Below are 27,611 nucleotides of genomic sequence, written 5' to 3' on the forward strand. Positions count from 1 at the left end.
CCCAGCCTGGGATGCAGAATCTGGCCCTTTGACCAGAATGTCTTTGGAGGCAGGAACCGTTTCTTACAATGCATATATTCAGCGTCCAGCACGATGGGGCCTTGATCTCAGTTGGAGCTTTTGGATGCTGCTGTAATACAAATAATAATATCAGTCGAGTGATGTGCCCAAGGATACACAAAATCTGTGGCAGAGCCACATTCATATTCAGGCCATAGTGACCCACTGCCAGACCTGGCTGCCCCCAAAAGTCACTGTACTGAACTGCGGCTAGTGTGCTGCCCCATTCCTGTGTGTACTGCAGAATTGGTCACAGGCCAGGAATGGCTCTCACGGCAATAGCAGAGGGCACAGGCTAGGATGGATAATGACTGGAAGCGATGGGCACTAGGCCTTGCTCAGAGCAGAACTCCAAATTAGTCCCTCTCAGTAGCAGTTTCTTTAGTTCCTCCTCACCCACTGGGAAGCAAATGAATACTGGAATGAGTCCCCCTTTCCCTCCCATGTGAGAGAGAAAAGTGGGAGTCAGGCAGGGAGAGAGAGAGAAAGCCAGAGCAGGAGAGGGGACAGCCAGGGGGCATCCCAAAAGGAAGATATAACAGTAGGAGTAACTGGGAGAGACTTTAGTTTGTTTTCATTTGGGGGATTCAATGGCTATGGTTCTCTTTCACCCTCAGCTTTGCACTTTTCACCCGGCCCCTCAGCAGCAGCCAGCCGCTCCCCAGGTGCAGCCCCTCTGCTCACCTGGTTCACACGCCGCCCACTCCTCTCTGCTCATCCTTCAAAGCCCCAGTTCCCCAGCTTCCCTAGCTATGAGAAGGGCCTCTTGGGTAGGGCATCTTCCTTAGTTCTGCCAGCCATGGGATGGGGCTATAGGTCCTTTGTGGGCTTAGTGCTGCTTTGGTGCCTGGGGACAACCCTGGGGCAGAGGGACTTCCGCAGGGTTAGTTCCTCTGTCTTGCAGCATGAGTATGAGTGTGGAGACTATGGGATGCAGCTGCTGGTCTTTCCCAGCCAGGGCCGCACTGTCCGCTTCAAAGTTGTAGGTAAGTGGCTTCCTGGCTGCTTAATAAGCAGCCAAACCCACTTCCATCTGTGCTCAGGCTCCCTCTCAAACACACACACATGGGAGGGGTTCTGAGGCTATTGCTATTTCTCCTGTCTCTTGTGTGCAGCTCTCTCCCAGCATGTGCAGTGCCTTGCTCTGTCATTGGGGGTGCTAATCTTTCAGTGTGTCTTACAGCTGTCTGGCTTAGCTGCAGTCCTGAACCCCTAGCTGGTGTTGCTGGGACTGGGGAAGGGTGGGGGTACTGTAGGTGTTATCCAGCTGCTTCAAGTAGAGCCTCTCCTTGTAAGATGAAGGCTTGACCCGGTAAGTAATCTCAAAAGCTTGTGAATGTGTCTCCCCATGCAGGTAAGTCTCCCAACTCTGGCTTGGCTTCCTGAGACTTCCCTGCTTTGGGACATGCATAGTCGGCTGCAGTAGCTGCTAATATTGCTGCTGCAAGACAGCCCTTGTGCTGCTGGGATTCAGGGCTTGTCCATGCTCCTTGATAGTTTTAAGAGGAACTAGATCTTTATTTGCCAAGCTGAGTTTGGGGAGTTCGATGTAACCCAAAGACATCCCTGGTAGAATAAGTCCCAGCTTCGTGCCCTGCAGCCTTCCTATGCATCTGAACGAGCCTGCCATAACTTGTCTTTCCCCCTGGTGATGGTTGTCCTGAGTGTGGCTTCTTCCACAGATGAGTTTGGGACTCCCTTTGAAGTAACCAACTGCTCCATCTGCCTCCACTGGGTCACCTCTGGTGAGGAAGGTGCTGTGATCTTCTCAGCAGGCTACAATGGCTGTCATGTGGTCAGGAAGGTGAGAGGGTGGGCACAAGAGGCTCTGATGTCTCTATCTTGGCTACTTCTGCCTTGAACGCTTGACTCTAACATCCAATGTATCACCATGGAGAGGTTTCTGGCCTCTGACCTAGGATGCATGATTGTTCTGTTCTTGGGGAGGTCCAGCTGACGTACTTGGGCTTTTGTAATGACTGCAGATTCCTCCTACCCGCTGTCGCAGCAGCCTGTGCCAGGGCTGTTAACTGGATTGCCTAGAATATCTGGGAACTAAAGATTAGTTGTAATGAAATACTGTCAAGTGCTGAACTATCCAGGGATATGCTGAACCAAAACTGGCAACCCTAGCCAATGCATATGGGCTGAGCAGCCATGGCTACTCCACCACACAAACAGTCTTGCTAATCATTGTGCTGCCATTGCAGGACAGCCGTTACCACCTGAGGGTTCAAGTGGAGGAGCTGCAGAGCACTGGGACTGTCGCTGCTGCCTATGATGTGAACATGATCTGCCCCAAGCCCACTGAACATGACTTAAGCCCAGAGGAGACCATGCGTGCCGTGCCGCAGCCCGGCCTGGTGCGCCCGGGGCCCGTGCCGCACAACATAGGTGTGTGTGCTCAAAATTGTTGGTCTTCAGGGAATCGGCACTTATCTCTTGCTTGTGGCTGCCATGTTAGAGCTGGTATTGGCAACACTACAATATGTACTCTAAAATGTGATTAGCGTACAAATGTTGCTTCACTAAACTTAGTCTGGGGGAGGGTGTCTGTGCTTTCTGACTTTTTTTTTTTTTTCCTCAGAGCTTTGGGGGGGGCTCTTCCTCCCTTCCCAATTCTGTGTGGGTTTTATGGGGGCAAAATCCAGCTAGACATTCAGTAAACCAGAATAGCAGCCATTTTACTTGTAAGTGCAAGTTCAGTGTCCCTGAAGAAAGTGTGGGTAGCAGATGTTAGGGACATGTCTTTGGCCACTATTTCCCCAATAGCCTTTTTGCTAGCTTCTTCCCCGTTGGGAATGGGGAGATGGTGACTCTTTTGGGGCAAGGGTGGCACATAAGGGAAAACTCAGAGTAGCCGTCAGCTCTGTTTCATGAGCTAGCTAGAAAAACCTGCTCCAGAATTGCTGGCTGTGATAGGTTCGGGTCGAGTCAACACTGTAGAGTGGTCTTGTTTTTTGTTTGGGGGGGGAGGGGGGGCGGCAGCAGCTCTCCTATCACTCAGCAGCCTATCAAGACCCTGAATTCGTATGTGACATTTTTAAGCCTAGTATCAGACTTAATGCTAAGAAGAGCAACCTGCTACATCTGGAGGCCTGGGTGGGGATCTGGGCACTATGCTGTATGAGATGTGACTTGAGGCTATAACTTGCAGGGGGGGAATAAGTGTTATCTGGTAAGGAGGGCCCGTGTGGGAGCTCTTGCAGTCCCTTTGGGGAGGGTTGGACTGGTGTTGAGGTCAGCTATTCATTCAGAGGTCTCTCTAGATACTCAAGTCTCTGGGGAAGAGCCTGCTGAGATCCTTTCAGAGGATCTCCAGCTCTCCTTAATCCACTGCTGCCACCCTAGGTGCCCATCTCACGCAGGAGCAGTGCCGGGTGGCGGCTGGGAAGATCCCCTGTGCAGATGCCCCCGGCCGCACTGCTTGCGCGCAGGCTGGCTGCTGTTATGATGAGACGGACCCAACGACTCCCTGCTACTATGGCAACACAGGTAGGAGACCTGCCCTTGTGTTGGCTCATAGAGCCTTTAGCTGTCAGTCTGGAAAGCGTGGGGAGACCCCCATCCTTCTCAGATGTTTGGTCGCTATCGGCTACTAACACAGCGAGCTAGGCTCGGCTACAATTTCTCTGTACCTCTTCCTGTGGGCTGTAGCTGGCACCATTGTGTGAGACGGGATTCCTGCGCCTGACGGGATTCCTGCGCCCGGTTGGCCAATGCAAATCTTGAGAGCAAGCGCCAAATGTGTGGTGGCAGAAGAACATCCAATCAATGTGCAGCTACTGAGTTCTCATTCTCTCCCATAGGCTTTCCCTATTTCACAAATTCCAAAGCCAGCAGGGGCCATGGTGCTACACAGAAATTCCTAGAGCAAATCTGTTGGCAAACATCACGTTCTGACTTCTCAGTGATGGTGGACTCTCCATGACCATGGACAAATCATTCCAATGACTCACTATCCTGGCGAATCTATACCCAGTTTAAATACTAATCCCCATCTAGCCATTTAGTAGGTTAAAAGGATAACTTGACTAGCCTCAAATCTATAAACTCAGAATTTGGTCACTACAGGCCATGATTTCCAGGCCTCTTCATGGCACTCCTCCACCCCTCACCAATCGATCAATTATAGGTTAGTGTGGCATGGAACACTTGCTCCACCCCTGTATGAGGAGTGTCTACACTTAATCTTGTTCCCTTGTGTTGCAGTTACTGCTCAGTGCCTCCTGGATGGTCACTTTGTTCTGGTGGTCTCCAGGGACATGTCTGCCCACCCCATCATCCTGGACAGTGTCCGGCTAGCCTACGCCCAGACTGGGTGTGAGCCCATCAGGAAGACTGAGGCTTTTGTGATCTTCCACTTTCCCTTCATGCAGTGCGGCACCACAGCTCAGGTGGGGAGATGCCCAATGGAAGCCAGGGTGAGCTCTGCTCAGGGTTATGGGGGCTAGCTTACCCCATGTCTAATCTGCCAGGTGACTGGGGACAAACTGATCTACGAGAACCAGCTGGTCTCTGGCATTGACATCCAGACTGGGCCAGATGGCTCCATCACCCGGGACAGCACCTTCATGTGAGTTGGCCTGCTCTGTTGAAAAGCAAAGCGGTGGTGGTAAGTAGTCCTCCACCCTGGAAGTGGGGAGAAGGGCTGAAGCAGATACTTTCCCTGGGTGAAGTAGTCGTTGCTATAGGAACAGAGTTGAGGGAACCATCTCCTGGACATCCCCGGGCCCTCTTATCCTGTAGGGTCATGATTATGCAGTTACTGAAGTCACCTTCTGAGGTGTGGTGCAGGGGAGATGATCCTTCCTATGACACGAAGGATGCATGTGTAGTTCAGACACAAAATAAAATCCTCTCCTTAGTGGGGGTAGATAATACTGCTTGCTATGCAATCTCCATTGACCACAAGTAGGCCCAGCCAGTCTCCCCTCCCCACAGGACTAGGGGTAACTCGCTACAGGGCTGGCAGGGAGAAACTTGGATGACAGTTGGTGGCCAACTTGATCCTGCCAGAGGGATGTGAACAGGCACTTCTGGCCTGACTCAGAAGGCCCCCGTGTGGCCATGCCTAGGCACAACTACAGCTCAGGGATTAAGCAGGGAAGAACATCTGAGTTTCTGGAGGTGTTGATGCAGTAGTGTGGTCCCATCCAAGTGCAGACTGGCTGGGAGGGAGGGGGGCTGACCTTGTTGATCTCCAGCACTAATAAACTCACTGGCAGACGCAGCCTTGGCTCAGTCTGAATTCAGTGAGCATCAACCCCCACCTCCTCCCTCTGCTCTCTCCTCTGCAGCCTCCATGCTCGCTGCATCTACAATGCCAGTGACTTCCTGCCACTGCAGGTTCAGATCTTCATGCCCCCTTCACCTGCTTCAGTCACCCAGGAAGGACCCCTCCACCTTGAGCTGCGCATTGCCACAGGTAGGCAGCCCCCCTCACTCCAGGGCAGAGATCCCAGCCCCTGGAGGGATCCAGTGTCTCAGCTCTGCTCTCCCCTGCAGACCTGAGCTACAGATCCTACCTTGAGGAGGGAGACTACCCTGTGCTGAAGGTGCTCAGGGACCCTGTCTACGTGGAGGTTCGCATCCTGCAGAGAACAGACCCCGCCCTGGTCCTGGTTCTGCACCAGTGCTGGGCCACCCCCAGTGCAAACCCCCTGGAGCAGCCGCAGTGGCCCATCCTGGTGGACGCGTGAGTGGCTGGAGTTGAAGGGATCATTGGTGCTCTTGGAACCTGCTTAAATCTTACCCCCTTGTTCCCAGGTGCCCGTTCCTGGGAGACAACTACAGAACCCAGCTTGTGCCCATGGGCCCGGCCTCCTCTGAGCTGCCCTTCCTGATGCACCACCAGCGCTTCGTCCTCTCCACCTTTGCCTTTGTGGACTCTGCTGCCCAGATGGTGCTTGAAGGACTGGTGAGAAGGGGCCTGGATCTAGAAGGGGTGGGGCAGGAGTTCCTATTTTAGTCAGGTGCAGAGCTTCAAGAAGCAAATGAGTAGCTGTGGATTCACTTCCTGGCTCCCAGCAGCCCTGGATGGCCACTCACTCGATTCTCACTTGCGTGGATTTTAGGTGTACATTTACTGCAGTGCCTCTGCCTGCCACCCCTCCCAGCTGGAGCCCTGCCGGACCACGTGCCCATCAGGAGCTGCTATAAGTAAGTCTCCAAGGCTGCCACTTTGTACCAGTGGCCTGAAATGCGGGTTTCTATAAGCTCCCAGCCCAAACAGCAGAGTACCTCAGTGACCAGAGCTCTGCCTGTCCTGCTACATGCATCCTGCAGCAAACACCATCCAGCTGTTCATGTAGCTCTACCACATACTGCAGAGCTAGCTAGGGTCTGAGGGGCAACATTGGTAAAGAGTCAATCTCCTACAACTGCCCTGTGTAGGAGACAATGTTCCATTAAGCTCTCCAGAGGCGATTGCTAGTGTCTGCTACTCCTAATGAAATTAGGGTTGCCAGGTGTCCAGTATTGAACTGGACAGTCCGGTACTTGGACAGAAGGTGCAGTAAAGTGAGGAAAATGCCAGACTTATAAAATGTCCAGTATCTTCTGCTTTTCCTGGCTCGGTGCCCGACAGACATGTGGTGGGGAAGTGGCCTGGCAACTAACGGGGCTGCAAATGCATTTCGGCAGCCTGGTGCCCTTTTTGGGGGTCTGGTATTTTTGGTGAAGCAATTGGGCAACTCTAGATGAAATGGCCTTGCGTCTTGTCTTTTCCCACATGTCAAGCAAGTTATGAAGACCAACACCTGAAATCACTGGAGATATTGGGGGGGGGGGGGGGGTCAAGATGGTGCTTGGTCCTACTGTGAGGGCAGGGGACTGGACTTGATCTCTTGAGGTTCCTTCCAGTTCTAGTGTTCCATGATTCTACCTATCAGGAGGGCTGCAAGGATTCATGGTGACCCTGCCTCCTCAGGGCACCCACATGACCCGAGGGCCTAATCTCTTAACTTCCTCTCCCAGGAGGCCGCCGGTTCCTAGATCTCAATAGGACAGGAGAGCCCCAGGACCTGGTGAGTTCTCATGGTCCTGTGATCTTTGGGGAGGGCACCAAGCTGTGGAGAGAACAAGTCTATGAGACCAAAGGTGAGTGGATGTAGCCTGGAATACAGCAAGTGCCAATCTAAACATGTTAAAGGTTCCTGGGTCTAGATGCAGCTGATCAAGCAGTGCTACCCTGCATTAGCTTAGGTAAGGGTCATGTCATCCCTACCTAAGTGCATCCCATGAGTGGACAAGTCTCCAAAGAGGGATATAAATAACCCAACAGTCATAGATGCCATGAACAAGAGAACTCAAAGCCATGATAGCATCTTGCTAGTGACTTGTATGTTCCTGAGCCTCCTTGGCTCCTAGTGTAGAGTCTGTCTTGTCCAGTAGAGGGCAGAGACAGCAATTCGGGGGGGGGGGGGGGGGGGGGGGGGGGTGCTGATTCAGGGTCTATAAGTTAGCTGACCACTCCCAAGTATCTTTCTGGTAGACTCTAAACTAATGAGGGCAGGGGTTGCACCACTGGGGTAGGGAAGTCCCAAGTGTCACCTCTAACCTTTGGACCCTACAAAAATCAGGATTATCTTAACTGCTCTTCCTCCTCCCGTAGGCCCTGTCTCCAGACTGGACCTGACCCTGGTACTTCTGGCCATATTGTCGGTGGTGGTGGTGGTCTCCCTTATTGTTCTGACTCTCTTCTGTAGGAGAAGCAGCTGGATGACAAGGTCCCAAAGCTTTCATGGCAGATCACTATAAAAAAAAAAATGGATTGCACTTTTGTCTTGTAGCATGTGTCCTTCTGGGGGAGGAATGGCAGGCACTTGGGGCCAATGGGAGAGCCAAGGCCTCATTGACTTCCCAAATTCAGCAGTAGAACAGAACTCCTTGCAGAGATGGTCCACATCTTACTCTCCTGTTTAGATGGCACAAGACAGCAAGCTAGCACTAGACAAGGTAAATCAGATGGCTTATTTCGGGGGGGAGGAGAGGAGTCAATGACAGGGGAGCCATTCAACCAAAAAGTTCTGACTTGTCCCCTCTGGGCATAAACAGGCTCTTGTGGTAGCTTGACAAGCTCCACATTAGTCCCTGGCTCTCATTGATTTTTTTGGTAAGTCTGGTAACTACAGCTTTGAGGCTTGTTTCTATGGGGTGAGAGTGGTGGAGACTTCCCCATGGTGTGACTATAAAATTTGATGCTTCAAGACTCTAGGCATCCTGCCTCCCAACTTATGGGGAGATCCTAGTTGAATCTTCTGCTTCTAGACACTTTAGATTGATCCCTGGACTGTCTATGGAACAGACTTCAGTGGGTCTGAAGTCTGGTGAAACAGCAAAAATTAAGATGTTTGTACACCAATGTGAGGAGCCTAGGTAACAGTGGAGGAACTAGAGCTACTGGTCCAGGAAGTGAAACCAGATATTATAGGAATAACAAACATGGTGGAATACTAGGTATGACTGGAGTACAGGTATTGAAGGGTATGTACTGTTTAGGAAAGAGAAGTAAAGGTGGTGGAGTAGCATTGTGTATCAATGATGGGGTAGATTGCAAAGAATTAAAGTGAAAGAATGGAAAAGACAGTCTGTCTAGGCAAAAATCACATTGGGGAAGAAAACTATTAGATCCTCCCCTGGGATAGTGCTTGGGTTGTGCTATAGGCCACCAGGATCTAATTTGGATATGGATAGAGACCTCTTTAATGTTTTTAAAGAAGTAAATACTAATGGAAACTGTGTGTAATCATGGGAGACTTCAACTTTCCAGATACAGACTGGAGAACAAATACTGGTAATAATAGGGCTCAGATTTTCCTAGATGTGATAGCTGATGAATTCCTTCATCAAGTAGTTGTTGAATGAACAAGGGGGGGAAGCCACTTTAGATTTGGTTTTGGAGAGTAGCGAGGACCTCATAGAAGAAATGGTTGTAGGAGACAATCTTGGCTCAAGCGATCAGGAGATAAATCAGTTCAAACTAAATGGAAAGATAAATAAAAAACCCTAGTCTCGGATTTATTTTTGTTTCAAAAGGGCTAATTTTAATAAATTAGGGAAGTGGATTGGACTAAAGAATTTATGGATCTAAAAGTGGAGGAGGCCTGGGATTATTTTAAGTTACAGGCTTCTGATAGCTTCTGCAACTTTATCCCAAGAAAGAGGAAAAAATGCATAGGTAGATGTGTTAGACCAAGTTGGATGAGCAAGAATCTCAGGGAGGTGATTAAGAAAAAGCATATAAGGAGTGGAAGATGGGAGGGATCAGCAAAGAAAGCTACCTTATTGAGGTTCAAACATGTAGGGACAAAGTGAGAGGCTAAAAGTCATGTTGCGTTGGACCTTGCAAAGGGAATTAAAACCAATAGTAAAAGGTTTTATAGCCATATAAATAGGAAGAAAACAAAGAGGAAGCGGGATGGCTAATCACTGAGGATGGAGTGGAGGTTAAGGATAATCTAGGCATGGCCCAATATCTAAATGAATACTTTGCTTCAGTATTTAATGAAGAGCTTAGGGATAATGGCAACATAACAAATGGGAATAAGGATGTGGAGGTAGATATTACCAAGTCTGAGGTAGAAGCCAGACTCGAACATCTTAATGGGAGTAAATCAGGGGGTCCAGATAATCTTCATCCAAGAATAGTACAGGAACTAGCACATGAAAGTGCAAGTCCGTTAGCAAAAATTGTTAACGAATCTCTAAACTCAGGGGCTACATCTAGACTACATCCCTCTTTTGTAAAAGGGATGTAAATTAGACATGTTGCAACTGCTAATGAAGTGGGGATTTAAATCTCCCCCACTTCATTAGCATAAAAATGGCTGCCACTTTTTTCCATACTGAAAGGTGAACTGTCAGGCTGGAGAGAGGTTACTAGCGGAGTTCCTCAGGGATCAGTTCTGGGACCATTATTATTTAATCTTTTTATTACTGACCTCAGCACTAAAAGTGGGAGTGTGCTAATAAAGTTTGTGGATGACACAAAGTTGGGAGTTATTGCCAATTCAGAAAAAGATCAGGATATCATACAGGAAGATCTGGATGATCTTCTAAATTAGAGTAATAGTAATAGGATGAAATTTAATAGTGAGAAGTGTAAGGTTATACATTTAGGGATTAATAACAAGAATTTTAGTTATAAGCAGGGGACACATCCGTTGGAAGTAACGGAAGCGAAGGACCTCTGAGTCCTGGTTGATCACAGGATGACTATGAGCTGCCATTATGACATGGCTGTGAAAAAGGCTGATACGGTCTTGGGATGCATTAGGCGAGGTATTTCTGGTAGGGATAAGGAGTGTTAGTGCTGTTTTAAAAGGCATTGGTGAGATCTCATTTGAAATACTGTGTGCAGTTCTGGGCTCCCATGTTTAAGAAGGATGAATTCAAACTGGAACAGGTACAAAGAAGAACCACTAGGATGATCCAAGGAATGGAAAACCTGTCTTATGAAAGGAGACTCAAGGAGCTTGGCTTCTTTACATTAATCAAAAGAAGGCTGAGGGGGGACATGATTGCACTCTTTAAATATATTAGAGGGATAAATGCCAGGGAGGGAGAGCAATTATTTAAGCTCAATACCAATGTGAACACAAGAACAAATGGATATAAGCTGGCTATTAGGAAGCTTAGACTCAAAATTAGGCGAAGGTTTCTAACCATCAGAGGAGTGAAGTTCTAGAACAGCCTTCCAAGGGAAGTAGGTCTTTTGTCCCCACTATCTGGCTTCAAGATAAAGCTAGATGGGCTTATGACAGGGATGGTTTGATGAGGTAACATGATCTTGGCAATTAATTGACCTTTCACTATCAGTGGTAAATAGGCCAATGGTGGTGTGGAGGCAGGAAAAGGGAATAAGGGAATTTGTGTGCAGCCATTTTGGTCTTGTTAACAAGAGAGCAAGAGTCAGGTTAAGTCTGTGGCCTGGCAACGCGAGATCTGTGATTAGACGCTGCCTTTGCCTCTCGCCTCCATACAGAGATAAGGATAGAATGCTGACTCCGGCAGAGACCTTGGGATAAGGAGCATCTGGGTGGAACTAAATAACTGTTAACCATTGGTGTTAGTAATAGGAAGGAGACTAATTGTTATTGTTATTATATCAAATAGACAGTATATAAACTGCTTCATAATTGCTTGTATTTGAAGATCTGCCTTGGAGGGGGGGGCTCCCCCCCCCCCCCCCCCCCATCCGAACCAGTTTTTCCCTTGCTGCAGCTCGTAATAAAACTGCCTCTGGCTACTTGTTGCTTAAACACAACGCAGAGTGAAGGCTTGTTTTCTTCCACAGTGGGAAGATAGGAGTTGCTATAGAGAACTTTTTTCTGGGTGTCTGGCTCGTGAGTCTTGCCCACATGCTCAGGGTTCAGCTGATCACCATATTTGGGGTCGGGAAGGAATTTTCCTCCAGGGTCGATTGGCAGAGGCCCTGGAGGTTTTTTGCCTTCCTCTGTAGCATGGGGCATGGGTCGCTAATGGGAGGATTCTCTGCATCTTGGGGTCTTTGAACCATTGTTTCAAGGACTTCAATATCTGAGATCTAGGTGAGAGGATTATTCTAGCAGTGGGTGGGTGAGATTCTGTAGCCTGCCTTGTCCCTTCTGACCTTAAAGTCTATAGGTCAAGAGACAAATCAACCATCCCAGTAGTGTGAAACCATGGTTTCACTCTAACATGCTACATAATCATACTTGGCATGACAGGGGACATACTTTGCTGTGAGAAGTCTAAATGAAATGACTGGCCAAGTGCGTATCAACTAATGCTTTTTAAACAAAGCATCCTGATAAACAGGCAAGCAGACAGTGGTCAGGCCCATGGGCAAAGTTGGGGAGAGGTGGCTGCATCACCTTGAGCAGGAGGTGTGTGGGGGGAGAGGGTGGGCAGCCAGCCCTCCAGAGCTACCTGGACCATATTTCTCCACACACCCAAGCACTGTCCAGAGCATTCTGCATGGCGCTCCCGCACCAATTTAAAGGGGCCTGGAGCCCACAGCAACCAACAGGCTAAGTGGGGGGGATTCCCTGAATTACTCAGGCCCTAGGGCAACTCCCCACCCTCTGCAGTTGGCCTGCTGATAGTAACACCTTACTTGAATTACCAGTCTGCATTAACTTTTGTGCTGCAAAGAGTCACATGAGATGTATTAAGTCAGTTGACTTGAGCCTCAGTATCACAGACACAGCCTATACATGGCTGTAGCACACAGCCACAGGAGCTAGCTTGGCTCTTGTTCAAGGGTAGGCAAATCTTCAGTGTTTGTGTAGGGGGGTGGGGGTGTTTTTTGTTTTTAAATCCAGTCCGCCAAGCTTCTGCTGAGAAATAGGGTCTAGGACTCATCTCCCTCCACAGGCCATGACTCTGCACAATTACTGGAAGTAACAGCATATCTCTTCTCTCCCCCACTTTCCCTGTGTATAGAGTCCTCTGGCTGCCCCTAGGCACTGCCCCCTACCCTATAGGCCAGCCCAAAGGAAGACATTCCTCCAGGAGCTGCTCAAGGGCATAAGCACAGCCTGGAGCCAGAACTTTTCTCTCCTCCCCCTTTCTTCCTCTTCCCCCCTCCCCCATACTACTCTATCCTCCAAACTCCTAATACCCCTGACAGAGCCCCCCCCCCCCCCCCCAATTTCATGAGCATCCCTTGCCCTCAGTACAAAAGTTTTCCCAGCCCTGGTCAAGCTTGTTGAACCAGCAGTTCTGTAGGGGGAGAGTTTTTAGCAAAGCAGTGAAGTTGTCTGAACTATTCCTGTTTATTGCTAAAAGCAGCCAAGCTAATATCATCAATAGGCCTAGGCAGCAACCTTAGCATGACCCAGTTCGGTGGGGGGAGATGGGGTTGGGTGCCACACAAAAATCCACTTGACCCTATGTCCTTCCTGATAAGATACACATTTAGGAAGCTTGTCGATAGGTGTCCTTGGGGATGTCGGTTGATGCCTCAAGGCATGCAAATACTGGACAAAACACACATCTCACTAATTCATGATCAGAAGGATCCTTTTTGTTTCACTTTTGGAAGGGCTTGCTTAACAAGTTCTTTGATACGTTATTGTAATAAGGGGGAAAGTTTGGGGTAGTGGGCCTCTACAGAGATTCTCCCTGGGAGTTATTTGTGATCCCCTCCAGCAAACAGACTGGCTGTTGGAAGATTGTACGTGTGTCACTTGAGCCGCACAGCTAGAGGAATTTATTGAGGATTGGAGGTATTTTACTAACCTGCTGCAGAACCATGTAAGTGCTTGAGACTAAGCAAAGCCCAGCTTTAAGGGAAAGCGCTTGTGTTGTCCTGTTTGTGCCACCCACCGATGAGTCAGACAGTTGTGTCCCCCTTGATTGACTTCCTCACATAAGAGAGTAGTTACCAAAAGTTTTGTGTTAAAAGAACTCCAGGTCACTGTGGAAGCATGGACCTTGCAAGATTACCTAGGACTTCAGGCACTACTCCAGTGGGTAGCCTGTACGGCTGTTTGATCTGGCTAAGCCAAAGCTACCTCAGGAACATCCACGCATTCTGCATGCTCACCTCTGGCTGATTATGGTTACTCTGCAGTCTACCCTCCTCCACACTCGCCTTAGTTTCCTTCTCTCTCATCTGGGAAAACTACCGCCTCCAGCTCCTCTCCAAATCACCTTTCATATACCTCACAACCACCAGTTAACACTTCCTCCCCCACTGCCCCTACCATGTCCACCCCTTCCACCCACCACAGACCCCCCCCCTACCCCCCAGCGACGGTCTCTCTCTACATGGCAACATAAAGGCCCGGGGATCCAGCCATTGCTGCTGTAGTAGCAGAGGCATGGAACCCCGGACTCTTTTGAATGGCAAGGCACGCTGGCACCAGTCCCTTCTGCCCTCCCTTTCGGCAACCCTGGGTACAGAGACGATCATGTCACACGCACGAGGCTCTGTTGCTCTCTAATGGATGGCTCATGGGAGAGGTTAATGAGCGTGCTACAGCAACTAGTCCTTTAGCTCGGGAAGTAGAAACTCTTGGGCTATGTCTACACTCACGGCTTCTTGTGCAAGAAATATGCAAATGAGGCTAAGCATGGAATATTGCTGAGCCACATTTGCCTACCTAATGAGCCGCCATTTTTGCAGAAGAGGCTCTTGCGCCAGAAGGAGCTGTCTACACTGCCCCTTCATGCGCAAGAAAAACCCTCTTGTACAATGCCGTTACGCTGATTATTTTCAGGAATAATGGCGTTGCGCAAGAGGGTTTTTCTTGCGCAAGAAGGGGCAGTGTAGACAGCTCCTTCTGGTGCAAGAGCCTCTTCTGCAAAAATGGTGGCTCATTAGGTATGCAAATGAGGCTCAGCGATATTCCACGCTTAGCCTCATTTGCATATTTATTGCGCAAGAAACCACGAGAGTAGACATACCCTTAGTTTTTTGCTTTGAAGATCAAACCTCAGTGTGGGCCCAAGCAAGGACACTTAAAATTGCAAACCAGAGATTGATGTACAGGGCAAAGGGGGTACTGAGCAGTGGGACCAGATTAGCAACAGATGCTGCAGGAGGTCAGAGTTATGGGCACTAGCAGACATGTGGGGGAGGCTTGTCTGGCACCTGCTAGCCTCAGGCTCAGGGTCCCACTTTCAACTCCCCGGTCTCAGGAGCAGTTTCTCTTCGCACCTTCTCTGCTGCAAAGATAAAGCATCTTCAAGTAAATTTTATCTACCTTTCAGGCAAGCACCCTAGGCCACACCAGAGCCCACCCCACCTTCAGGGACTCCCTTATCCAGCCTCTCCCAGCATGGCTAGGACTTGAATCCGTTCCACCACCCCACCTTCAGGGCACCCTTTATCCCACTTCTTCCTGGATGTGGAGGGAGACTTGAACCCACCACCCTGACCTCCCCAGGGGTCATACCAGAATCCACCCTACTACTATACATTCAGGGAATCCCTTATCCTGCTGCTCCCATAGTGGCCGGGACTTAAACCCGACCCATTACCTCACCTTCAGGGCCTCCCTTTATCCTGCCTCTCCCTGGGTGTGGGGAACATGGAAGAAGCAGAGAAACCATTACCAACCCTCCTCAGGTTCTTGCCAACGATGTGATACGTGGTGCTTTTCCTATAACGCCAGTTCCTGGAGTCTTGTGAACGCAGTAGACGGTCAGCTTTGGTTTTCATAAAAGGGTTTTAAACCTGCACCTTTTTGTGTTAGAATCACAGGGCTGGAAGAAACCTCAGGAGGTCATCGAGTCCAGCCTCCTGCTCAAAGCAGGACCAATCCCAACTACATCATCCCAGCCAGGGCTTTGTCAAGCTGGGACTTAAACTGCAGCAAGGGAGGTTTAGGTTGGACATAAGGAAAAACTTCCTGTCAGGGTGGTCAAACACTGGAATAAATTGCCCAGGGAGGTTGTGGAATCCCCATCTCTGGAGATATTTAAGAGTAGGTTAGATAAATGTCTATCAGGGATGGTCTAGACAGTTTGGTCCTGCCATGAGGGCAGGGGACTGGACCCGATGACCTCTCGAGGTCCCTTCCAGTCCTAGTATTCTATGATTCTATGACTTAAAAACTTCTAGGGATGGAGATTCCACCACCTCCCTAGATAACCCATTCCAGTGCTTCACCACCCTCCTAGGGAAATAGTTTTCCCTAATATCCAACCTAGACCTCTCCCAGTGCAACTTGAGAGCAGCCTCTCTCCATCCTCTTTGGAACCCCCCTTCAGGCAATTGAAGGCTGCTATCAAATCCCCCTCTTCTGTAGACTAAATAAACCCAAATTCTTCTGCCTCCCCTCATAAATCATGTGCTCCAGGGCCCTAATAATTTTTGTTGCCCTCCACTGAACTCTCTCCATTGTGTCTACATTCTTTCTATAAGGGGGAGAGGGGCAGAATTGAATGCACTACTCCAGATGTAGCCTCACCAGTGCCAAATGAAGGGGAATCATCACTTTCTTAGATTTGCTGGCATGCTCCTACTAATGCAACCCAATATACAGTTAGCCCTCTTGACTACAAGGGCACAATGTTGACTGATATCCAGGTTACCTTGCCATAGAAGGCAATCAGGATGGTCAGGCATGGCTTGCCCTTGGTGAATCCGTGTTGACTGTTCCTGATCGCTTGCCTCTCTTCCAAGTACTTCAAAATGGATTCCTTGAGGATCCCCGCCATGATTTTTCTGGGGACTGAAGAGAGGCTGCCTGGTCTGTAGCGCCCCAGATTCTCCTTCTTCCCTTTTCTAGAGACGGGCCCTAAATCAATGTTCTGTTATATTGGCATAGTGCCTGGCACTTGGGGGCCCTGCGCCAGAGCCGGAGCTCTTTAGTATGGCAGAGTGTCCCCCCATTACTCTGCACGGAGCCCAATAACATCTGTCTGGGTAAAGCATCTTTCAGTCAGGTCACCTGCAGGCTGGTCTACACTAGAGAGTCAGGGCAGCCTCGGGGTTTCCCTCAGGGCTGTGAAAAGTGAACCCCCCTGAGAGATGTAGTTAATCCAACTCATCTCCCAGCGTAGACGCCGTGAGCTCACTGGAGAAACTCTTCCATCATCCGTGTTACCACCTCTCCAAGGGGTGGATTGAGATCTACTGCAGCTGCAGCATTTCTGGTGTAGACATAGCCTGATGGAGAATCTACCACTTCCCACTGGCTGTTTGTTCCAAACAGCTTGCGCTGTTAAAATGTCTGCCTTACGTCTGCCTTATATTTCCATGGGAAGTGGGGGGTGAACCATAAGCTCAGAGAGGCGACTCCCTGGCCTGGCCCACCCCTTCCACTTGAGGCCCCATCCCTCATAGTCCTCTGCCCCCTCAAAGGCCAGCACCCCAGCCTGAGGTCTCCCAAGTACCTCCAGCCCCAAAGCACCAGGGAGACAGAATGTGGCCGCACCCCAGGTGCAGAGCACTGGGTGCTCATGCCCCTCCAGCGTCAGTACAATGGGCAGGCACCACATAACTCACCTCCCTCAGCCCCGGAGCACTGGGTGGTGTGGTCCCAGCACCAGGGCCCCCCTAGTTCTGGCTGGCCCCAGCCACCGCAAGTTCTAGCCATCCTCGCTCCAGCCCCAGCTGACTTTCCAGAAGAGGAGCAACCTGCTTGCCTACGCAGGGGTCCAGTAGCAGCAGCAGGAGGGGGCCTCAGGGCAGAGAGTGTGTGGGGCCATGTGGGGCTGTTTGCAGAGGCCCAGCCTTTCCTAGCATACTCTACATGCTACCTCTGGATTGGGCTGGCTCCAGCTTCCCGCTGCTGGCTCGTGTTCTCCCTTTCTCCACTCCATCAAAGAGCCCTTTAACAGCCAATCTTTTCTCCCTGTGCATGTACTTGTATGGGCGGCCAGACAGCACGTATGAACAATCTGGACAAGGCTGGGTGGACATAGACTCCTGTATAAGGCAAAGCTCCAAATCTCAGGGCTGTCTCTCAAATTGGGACCACTGGTTGCCCCAGTACTCGTGCACTAGAGCCACTTCTTCATCTCCTAAACGGAGTGAGTGCTAAACGTCTCTTGCAATCTGGGGCTTTTCCCAGTTGGCACACTGCATTTCCGTGTGTCCACTCCCATGGTTCAATAACCTAACCCCGTGGTAGGGTCTCACTCAATACCATGCCCACCTGCACAGCAGGCAAGACCTTGCACCCACCTGCTTCCTGCAACTCAGTAGGAGACACTGACTAGAGCCCTCAGATTACAAGGCTGCTACTCTCCAGGTGAACTGTTCCAGCAGCAGCTGGGACATCCATGCACTTGTGCCTTGTCTTTGAGCTTCTCTCTGCATCTCTGAGGACAGGAAACTTACTTTTAGTTTGAATGCATGCTGAGGTGCTCAGCTAGTCCCTTGTTTCCAGGAGCTGGGGCTTGAAGTAAAACATCAGTTACCATGGGACATGCAATAAAATCCTGAGAATTCCTAAAGTGTAGCATAACAGGAAGATTCAATGGGGCGGAGGGAGGCTTAGGGCCGAAATGGTTCCATTCCCCTTTCACCTGAGCTTTGCACTTTTCACCCGGCCCCTCCACAGCAGCTAGCAGTGCCCAGGTGCAGCCTCTCTGCTCATCTGGTTCACTCCCCTCCACTCACCCTACAAAGCCAGGTCCCACAGCTTCCCTAGCTATGAGAAGTAGCTGCTGGGTAGGGCTTCTTTCTTAGCTCTTTTCAGCCATGGGGTGGGGCTGTTGGTCTTTTGGGGGCTTACTGCTGCTCTGGTTCCTGGGATCAGCCCTGGGACAGGGGGAGTTCCGCAGGGTCAGTTTCACTGTCTTGCAGCATGGGTATGAGTATGAGTGTGGTGACTATGGGATGCAGCTGCTGGTCTTTCCTCGGCAGGGCCGCCCTGTCCGCTTCAAAGTTGTGGGTAAGTAGCTGCCTGGTGGCTTCTTAGAAACTTAAGAAGCTCCTATTTGTCTGCCCCCTTAGATGTGCAAGAGGGATTTTATGGGGGCTCCCCTGGAAATGTATTATGGAAACAATGTGGGGGGAACCTTTTCTATTTTCAAAGTTTCTACTCCAGTGCCCCTTGGTGGCCTGGCTGCTACCCTCAAATCTTTACTTCACTGGAAATGAGTCTGTATCTTTTGTACCTGGGAGAGCCCTAACAGTTGGATCTTGCTAGTGAAGTCTTTCCAACAGCCTGATTACCCTCTGCTGTCCCCACCCCTTAGGTCACAGAGGAAATGGAGTGTGTGTGTGTGGCCAGGGGGAAAGGAGAACAATCATGTTTTGGCATGGCCTTTTTATCTCCAGCTTGGCTCTTGTTCAGCCCCCTGGGGCTCCAGGCACCTGAATCCTGTGTCATCTGTGAGCTATTAGCTCATTGTCCTGCACCTGTGTGGGATGGTCTGGTCACTTTCAGGGCTCCTGGCTGGAGGCCACACTTCTGAGCTGCTCGCTAGTATGTTAAAACGCCACTCAAACTGAAGGATGTGACAAACCACGGTCACGTTCCACACTTAGCCAAGCTTCAGCAAGGGCTTTACTCCTCCCTTTACCCATGATGTGCAACTCCCTCCACAGATGAGTTTGGGACGCCCTTCGAAGTTACCAACTGCTCCATTTGTCTCCATTGGATCACCTCTGGCGAGCAGGGAGCAGTGATCTTCTCGGCTGGCTATGCTGGCTGCCATGTGCAACATAAGGTGAGGGAGATGGCATGCCTCACCCCAGTGTACCTGAGCCGCTACACAGTCTGTAGTCAGTGCCATGCCTGCTGCCCCACAGCCTGTGCAGATGGGCCTGGGCACCAAGCTTGTATGATTTGTGGTAGTACCCAGAATGTGTCCAAGCCAGCCGGGCCCACCATCACCACAGGCCCTGGGGCAGGGTGAAGGGAGCAGCTCTGTGCTGTGGAAGGGGTGGTGCCAAGAACAGACAGTCCTTAGTGTAGCCCAGACTGTGGTGCTGGGGGGGGCCCCCCCCGGTCAAAAGTCATGTGGAGGGGCGCTCCAGCACTAGCACAAGTCCAGAGGGGCCTGATGCTCCAGCTGCTGCAGTAGCAGCAGTGAGGCCTGGGAGCTCTGGGACTCTTTAATAGCTGTGCCCTGGAGAGAATTAATCCCTTCCCCACCTTCTGTTGACAGGCCTGGTCCAAGCAGAAACCATAGACTGGATGTGGGGGGAGGGCAATTGCCCCAAGCTCTATGCTTGGAGGGGGGGTGGGGAGGGTGTCTGTGCTTCAGGAGGCTGTGAGGTCCAGGGTGGCCTGGGCAGTTAACAGAGACACTGGCAAAAGCTCGGGCTGCCATGCTCTACCGACTCCCAGCATCCCAGAGAGGGTGACAGCTGGAAAGAGGCAGGGTGTGAGTTAGTGGGGGAGGCTAGTGGTGGGTCACTTAATGCTGCTGGTGCCAGGACCCTTCCTTCCCCAGCCCATCCAGACTGCCCTCAACCCTGTGTTCCCCTGATGCACAGCTCCCCCCTGAGCAGTTATCCCAGTTCATCCTATGGACAGGACCGAGCTGAAGATAAATTGAAACAAAGGTGGAGCCAAACCCACTTCTGAAATATTGGTGGGCCCATGGTGCCTGCACTCATACAGCTTGCTGCCTATAAGGCAAGGGGATCTATGCTTAGCACCTATGTGGTCCGCATTCTGGCATGGCATAGACTAACTGGAGTCTCCATTGCAGGATGGTCGTCATCACCTGAGGGTCCGAGTGGAGGAGCTACAGAGCACCGGGACTGTCGCCGCTGCCTATTATGTGAACATGATCTGCCCCAAGCCCACTGAACGTGACTTAAGCCCAGAGGAGACCATGCGTGCCGTGCCGCAGCCCGGCCTGGTGCGCCCGGGGCCCGTGCCGCAGCCCAGCCTGGTGCGCCCGGGGCCCGTGCCACAGCCCAGCAACATAGGTAGGTCAGGCCAGTGTAGTTTCCCATTGGAGAATGCATGATCTACTGTGGCAGCTTTCAATGGAACTGTTCCATCTCTCCAGGCCCACTGACCGGTCCCTAGGACAGTAGGCCTCTCCTGTCCCTGGCAATTCAAAAGGGCCAGGGTTTCCAGCTGCCATGGCTACTGCATCAGCCAGAGCCTCAGGCGCTGTAAATCGCCACCACAGCTTTGTGGCATGCTCTGGTCAATACTGAGGGCTGTCTGGGGAAGGCTGATCTTGCTGGGCACTAGGCTCCCAAGGGGCAAGTGTGACGGCTCCACAGCTTGTCTCCTCCCAGGTGCTACGTTCCACAGGAGTGGCCCTGGGGAGAAGGGAAGGGATGCAAGTTGAGCAATGCAGCTTTTCTCCCATGACAGTAGGAAAGAGCAGTGATATCACACAGCAAATTGTCACGGCTTTCTGCTCAATGCTGAGTGACAAGCCACACCTTGCACCTTTTGAGGCCGGTCTCGGCCATGTTGTGCTGTGAGGATACTGGAATGACTGGGGATCTGCAGTGCAGGGCTATCTGAGGGGCTAGGGGACCAGCAGATGACTTGGCAGCTGGAACATTGGTGCGCACAAATGGCTAAATTGTATGGTTCATCCAAGGATTTTGCCCTAGGTGCCTATCTCACACCGGAGCAGTGCCGTGTGGTTACTGGGAAGATCCCCTGTGCAGATGCCCCCGGCCACGCTGCTTGTGCACAGGCTGGCTGCTGTTACGATGAGACGGACCCAACGACTCCCTGCTACTATGGCAACACAGGTAAGAGACCTGCCCTCGTGTTGGCTCATGGAGGCAGGGATCCCTGAGCACAGTCAGGCTTCCTAAGACAACACGTTCTTAGGCCATGTCCACACTGCTTGCTGCCCTGCAACTTTCTCATTCAGGGATGTGAGCATAAACCCCTCCTATCCCACCCCCATGTAGTGGTGGATTTAAACAGTGTGTTGGAAGAGCTCCTGGTGCTGTCACCATACTTCCAGTTTACAGTGCTGCCACAGCAACACTTTAAATGTTTGAAGTGTTGCTTTAGCTGCTAGCGAGATGGGTCAGCACTTAATCACATGGGAGTCTAAGCTGGCTGTTAGCTGCTGCTCAAGGATTCTCCAGTGGAAACTACTGGAATGTGCCCTTAACTCAAGGCTGCAGTTACTTTCCAGAGTGTATGACTGGCACTAACTCAGTCTCTCTCTCCTCTGATCTTTCTCAAAAGCAGCCAGAGAACAGATCTGCCTTTGCTAGAGCTGAGGATGAGAAACAGTATGTGTAGGGGGGATCTTATAAGAGACATCTGCTGCTATTTGACTAGCAGAGGAACCCAATTTTCTAGCTCCGGGGGTTTACATTGTGGGTTAGTTGGGCCCAGAACCTGTCTTTGGTGCTCTGCTGGCTCTTGCCTTATAGAGCAGAAGCTTGAATCTCAAAATATGCATTAGTATTTCATAATCTCCATATCAAGTAGGGTGGGATCCAGGATGCTAGATCTGGAACACTAAGGAGCAATTGTCCTATGTCCTCTGTACTTAACCTGCTCCCCTGTCTTGCAGTCACTGTTCAGTGCCTCCTGGATGGTCACTTTGTTCTGGTGGTCTCCAGGGACATGTCTGCCCACCCCATCGTTCTGGACAGTGTCCGGCTAGCCTACGCCCAGACTGGGTGTGAGCCCATCAGGAAGACCGAGGCTTTTGTGATCTTCCACTTTCCCCTCATGCAGTGTGGCACCACAGCTCAGGTGAGAAGCCCCCAGGACTCCAGAGTGAGAGCTCTGCTAAGGGCCTTGGAACTAATTTACCCCATGTCTAACCTGCCAGGTGATCGGGGATAAACTGATCTATGAGAACCAGCTGGTCTCTGGCATTGACATCCGGACTGGGCCAGATGGCTCCATCACCCGGGACAGCACCTTCATGTGAGTTGGCCTGGCTAGTGTGGGAGAAATGATTCCAACCTTCCCCGTATCTGAAGGGGAAGGCAATAGGCTGCTTCATTGAATAGGGAGATGTTGTGACTTCCTCCGTTGGGGTTACCCGGGCCTCAGCCCTTCCAGCAGCTTTGAATGCCTCCCTTGCAGGTACTTACTGGGCCTGACCCTGTTTGTCTCCAGTGCTAAAACTCACAGGCAGACACAGCCTTGGGTCAGTCTGAATTCACTGAGCATCAGCCCCAACCTCCTCCCTCTGCTCTCTCCTCTGCAGCCTCCATGCTCGCTGCATCTACAATGCCAGTGACTTCCTGCCACTGCAGGTCCAGGTCTTCCTGTCCCCCTCACCTGCTCCAGTCACCCAGGAAGGACCCCTCCACCTTGAGCTGCGCATTGCCACAGGTAGGCAGCCCCCCTCGCTCCAGGGCAGAGATCCCAGCCCCTGGAGGGCCCCAGTCTCTCAGCTCTGCTCTCCCCTGCAGACCTGAGCTACACATCCTACCTTGAGGAGGGAGACTACCCTGTGCTGAAGGTGCTCAGGGACCCTGTCTACGTGGAGGTTCGCATCCTGCAGAGAACAGACCCCACCCTGGTCCTGGTTCTGCACCAGTGCTGGGCCACCCCCAGTGCGAACCCCCTGGAGCAGCCGCAGTGGCCCATCCTGGTGGACGGGTGAGTGGCTGGCATGGGAGGGGAAACAGCTTGGAGGAGGAAAGAAGCTTTTGTTCCACCATTCTCTTGTGTCTGGCTCTCAGGTGCCCGTTCCTGGGAGACAATTACAGAACCGAGCTCGTGCCCATGGGCCCGGCTTCCTCTGAGCTGCCCTTCCCGACCCACCACCAGCGCTTCGTCCTCTCCACCTTTGCCTTTGTGGACTCTGCCGCCCAGATGGCACTTGATGGACTGGTGAGACCTCTAGAGTGGGAGGGGTCCTCTTTCTGCCAGGCAATGATCTCTACCCTGTGTGCTCCTCTCAGTGGGGGGAGGAGGGGTACAAAACAAACCACTGTCCCCACCCTTATGAAACTTGGATCTACATGAATCCCTAGCCCAGTGCAAGGGGGTGGCTTTAAGAAAATCCCTCCCTTCCATCCCCATGCCTCAGGCTAAGACCAAGGGAACACGTTCCTAGCCTATCATGCTTCTAGACTGTTTCTTGGGTCTGACACTTGTAACCCTTACTCCCCAAAAGGGCAGAGCATGATGACTGCTTTAGGGACACTGTCCTCTACCTGTGATCCAGGCTGTAGATGCAGAAACTCCCAGCTACTCACTATTCATCTCAGCTTTATGTCCTAGCTCCAGCTACCTGATTGAGAATTCCTGGGGAACATGATCAGAATATCCCCTTGCTAGTCACATTTGAGAACTTGCATAGCAATGCCATGGCTCAGGTGCATGTCTGGGACCTTCACTGTGCTCATCTACTGGTCTTGGCTGGATGGAATGTCTCTTTGGAAGAATCTCTTTCCAATGGAGTAGACAAGCCCTACTGCAGAGGAGTCCTCCATTTAAGCCACGTGAGAGCAACTAGCTGTCCTGTAGCCACAGACCCCACATAGGCTGCCTCCCTTGGTGCTATGTGCAGGGAAGCTGGTGACAAGCTGCTGGCTCAGCTACTCAACTCAACTTTCACTTGTGTGGATTTCAGGTGTACCTCTTCTGCAGTGCCTCTGCCTGCCACCCCTCCCAGCTGGAGCCCTGCAGGACCTGGTGCCCCTCGGGGGCTGCTATAAGTAAGTCTCCATGGCTGCCAGCATACTAGCAGTAAGGTCTGCCCTTCATCTAGGTTTCGGCACCCAAATCCACTTCTGACCTATCTGAGTGCATCGGAGCTTGTTGCCTAGAGCTCGAGCTGTCCCATTAGTCAGTGCAGTGTGAACTCAGCAGGTCCCATGTAGACTTGGTGCATTCTGTATTGGGTGGGACCATCTAGTCTGGGACCATCTAGTCTGGGATCTTGCCGCTGCCACCTCCTTGGTAAGTACACCCTTCCTATATGGGAGCTGTAATAGGCTACTGGAATCCCTAGAGCAGATTTCTAACATGGGTTAAAATTGCTTCTTCCTGCCTGATCCCAATCCTCCAATGACCCACTCAGGACTGCTCCACACCTACTGAACAGAAGCCACTTATCTGGGCAAGTGGGTCTACAGTGTCCTCATCAAATGCTGCACCCTCCACCTACCATTGAAGAGCTAGGTAGAGGTGACTCCCAAACTCTCTTCTACATCTTCTAGGAGGCCGTCGGTTTCTGCATATTGGCAATGGGACAGGAGAGCCCCAGGACCTAGTGAGTTCTCATGGACCTCTGATCTTCCAGGAAAGTCCTAGACCACATGGAGAGCAAGTCTATGTCTACTCAGGTGAGTTGTCCTGCCCTTCTTGGCTAACTATCTTGCTTAGAGGGAAGTATTGACTTGAAGGCTACTAATAGGAGTGCTACTCCAAGTGTGGCCCAAGTATGTATAGTACACAGATGAGCAAGGGGTGATCATGTTGACTGCTGTAGCAACATTTTAGTCCTGGAAATCATCTTCCCTGCTCCCCACATACCCCACCCCCCGAAAGTGGTGAGGGATAGACAATCAACCCATCCTCCAAAACCAGGCAGAGCCAACTGGGGCATGAACCCCTTAATTTCCAAGCTAGGGACTATCGAAGCAAAAACACACTCCTCTGTGTTTAGGCAGCTAACAAACAGCTTTATTTATTAATAAAGCACAGCATGAGCCAAACGTGGTCACAGCAGAGCCAGGCCCAGTAAGGCTGCTAATACAATCAATCCTAGTATCTTTATACCCTTAGCCAAACAGTCTGACATCAGGGCATCCAACTACAGAAATCCTCAATTAAATTTGGAAAAACAAAGCCTTATCAACAAGATGGCAGACAGGTACGAGGGAGTACTTCTCCTGTCCCAACCAGCCCAATTAACACATACCAATAGCCCATCCTGTAGGCCTCTTCTCACGGGGTGACAAAGTTCACTCTGGTCTACGTGCTTGAGAGAAGCTGAAATGGTTTCTGATATACAAGATGGCTTCTAGCTAAACATAAAATAGCTTCTACAGGACTGAGCCCTGGTGTGTATTGTAGGCATTATGGGCATGCCTACACAGCAGGGCTAAAGCTGAGACGAGCTATGTCAGTTGCGTAACTGAAGTTGAAATAGCTTCTCTTGGTGCTGTTTACATAGCAGGAAGTTTGGGGTGGAGCAGTCTTCCTCATAGTAGGATGAGTAAGGGAAGTTGGAGGGTTACAGGAGTATGAGCAAGTCCTCCAGCTTGCTGTCTTAAGATGTTCTTCTGAACATGTCATTGCAACAAGAGTCTGCATCTACAGCTGTTCTGAAATAAGGCTGCTGTGTAGACATAGCCTCAGTGCTGCCCTCTGATGGAATCCTGCAAAGAACAGAGGTTGTCTCTAAAGAGTGACTTGATGCAGTTGCTTGCCTGACAAGCAGAGCTCATCAGGTGTAATAACACATGGAAGAGGTGAAGGCCAACACACTGTTAATGGGTAGCAATAATGTTAGGGCAGGGATCCCTAGTCCTGCCTGCACTGCCATGGATGTGGGCACATGGTCTCTTGCCTTAACAACCCTTCTTCTTCCTCCCACAGACCCTGCCTCCAGACTGGACCTGGCTTCTCTACTTCTGGCTGTGATCTCCCTGGGGGTGGCCATTTCCCTCATCATTGTGGCTCTGCTCTGCAGGAGAAAGGGCTGGGTTTCAAGATCCCAAAGACTCCATCGTGACTTACTGTCAAACCAAGGTGGAAAATAAAAATTGAATGAACAGCATAATGGCTTGTGGTGGACTTTGTCTGGAAGGCAGATGGAGCCAGATGGCTGGCTCCATCCCTGCAGAAGAGGAGGGCCCTCCCCTTCCTGCATAAAGCTCTATCCTTGCCCTGCCTGGGATCTGCAGTGGTCAAAGGCAGCTGGAGAGCCTGCTTGGGTGGGCCAATAAGAGCTTTCTCATCCATCCCCTGAGTCTAGGATGGAAACAAACCTACCTGAGGTCAGCTGGAGGGCTAAAGCCCAACTCTACTGGCCATGATGCCAAAATGTCTGAGGCTTGCCAAGTTTTGGAAGAGGAACAGGCCAGACTTGGATCACAAGCTTGTATCTGGGCCTATGACACTGGCCTCTGATACTTAGCACAGCAGCTAACAGAGGGTATGTCTACGCTTGCAGCCTATTTTGGAATAGGGCTGCAAATGTAGGCATTCAGAATGGCAAATCAAGCCTGAGATTTAAATATCCCACACTTAATTTGCATCTTCACAGCCAGGAGCCATTTTTTTGGAACTTACAAGCCCAGAATAACTGCCTGCATCTACATGCGGCAGTGAAATGGGCATTCAAAATAAAGCCCTATTTCGAACTACCTCATTGCAGGAAGAATGTACCAGCAATGGAAAAAGGGCAGGCAGCTGTAGATCAGAAATGGGGGACATCATGAGATGTTTAGGAACCTCTGCTCTAGATTGTCCTATGATCATTTGCACAAGGGCTCCTTAAGGAAGCCCTTTGTCTCCTCACTGTGTTGTAACCATCCTCTGGTCCTTCTCTCTTGCTAACTGCACCTCTGTTGGCTGCTTTCCATCCCTGATTATCCCCAATGGAGCTGACTCTAGTCCTTCCAGTCACTGGCTGCCTTTTGTGTAGCCCCTATTGACAGGCTAGTAGTTTAGAGGTTACATACATCAGACTCAGTCCAGGCTCCATGGATGCCCCACAACTGCACCTCAGCTTCCTCTGGCACAATGTTCTCTCCACCCTCTTTCTTAGCCTCTGCTGTTGGCCTGACTCTTTCTGCCACTCCAGCATGCACCTTTGACTGCTGCTCTTCTCTCACACTGTCCCCTCGGACAGGCAGACTTCAGAAATCTCCCTCCCCCACTCCCCGGCTGCTATTGCCTTCTGTCTGCTGGATGTCTAGTGCAACTTCTCTGACCCGCCTTCCCTATCCTGCTGCTCCTAATGTAAGTAATGTGTCTAGAAGAAGACAGAACTACCATAGTAATAGAAATGTAGCCGTGTTAGTCGTAAAGCAAAATGCAGGACTATGTAGCACTGTAAAGACTGACAAGATGGTTTATTAGATGATGAGCTTTCGTGGGCCAGACCCACTTCCTCAGACCAAAAAAAGTATCAGACACCCTGATCTTCACTCTAAGAGCCTTCACATATCACCTTAGTGCTGCTCAACTATGCTGTGTGCTGTTTTGCTTGAAAAACACTCTAGACCAGAACTTCCT

General features: G+C 50.8%; 1 protein-coding gene across 1 annotated transcript; it reads left to right on the forward strand.

Moving 5' to 3' along the window:
* Nucleotides 1–844: 844 nt before the first annotated feature.
* On the forward strand, nt 845–26,151 carry LOC106732265 (uncharacterized). Its single transcript, XM_025187329.2, has 24 exons — nt 845–1,046; nt 1,743–1,864; nt 2,271–2,454; nt 3,412–3,555; nt 4,273–4,457; nt 4,539–4,636; nt 5,361–5,488; nt 5,569–5,758; nt 5,830–5,980; nt 6,138–6,222; nt 7,039–7,161; nt 7,676–7,818; nt 18,194–18,398; nt 19,058–19,179; nt 20,170–20,392; nt 21,041–21,184; nt 21,970–22,154; nt 22,234–22,331; nt 22,618–22,745; nt 22,826–23,015; nt 23,099–23,249; nt 23,995–24,079; nt 24,584–24,709; nt 25,968–26,151. Exons 1-24 carry the CDS (start codon nt 860–862, stop codon nt 26,129–26,131), a joined length of 3,561 nt encoding a protein of 1,186 aa, XP_025043114.2. The 5' UTR covers nt 845–859; the 3' UTR covers nt 26,132–26,151.
* Nucleotides 26,152–27,611: the final 1,460 nt, after the last annotated feature.

This window comes from Pelodiscus sinensis, chromosome 4, assembly GCF_049634645.1.
Source record: "Pelodiscus sinensis isolate JC-2024 chromosome 4, ASM4963464v1, whole genome shotgun sequence".
In the NCBI taxonomy this organism is placed as follows: Eukaryota; Metazoa; Chordata; order Testudines; family Trionychidae; genus Pelodiscus; species Pelodiscus sinensis.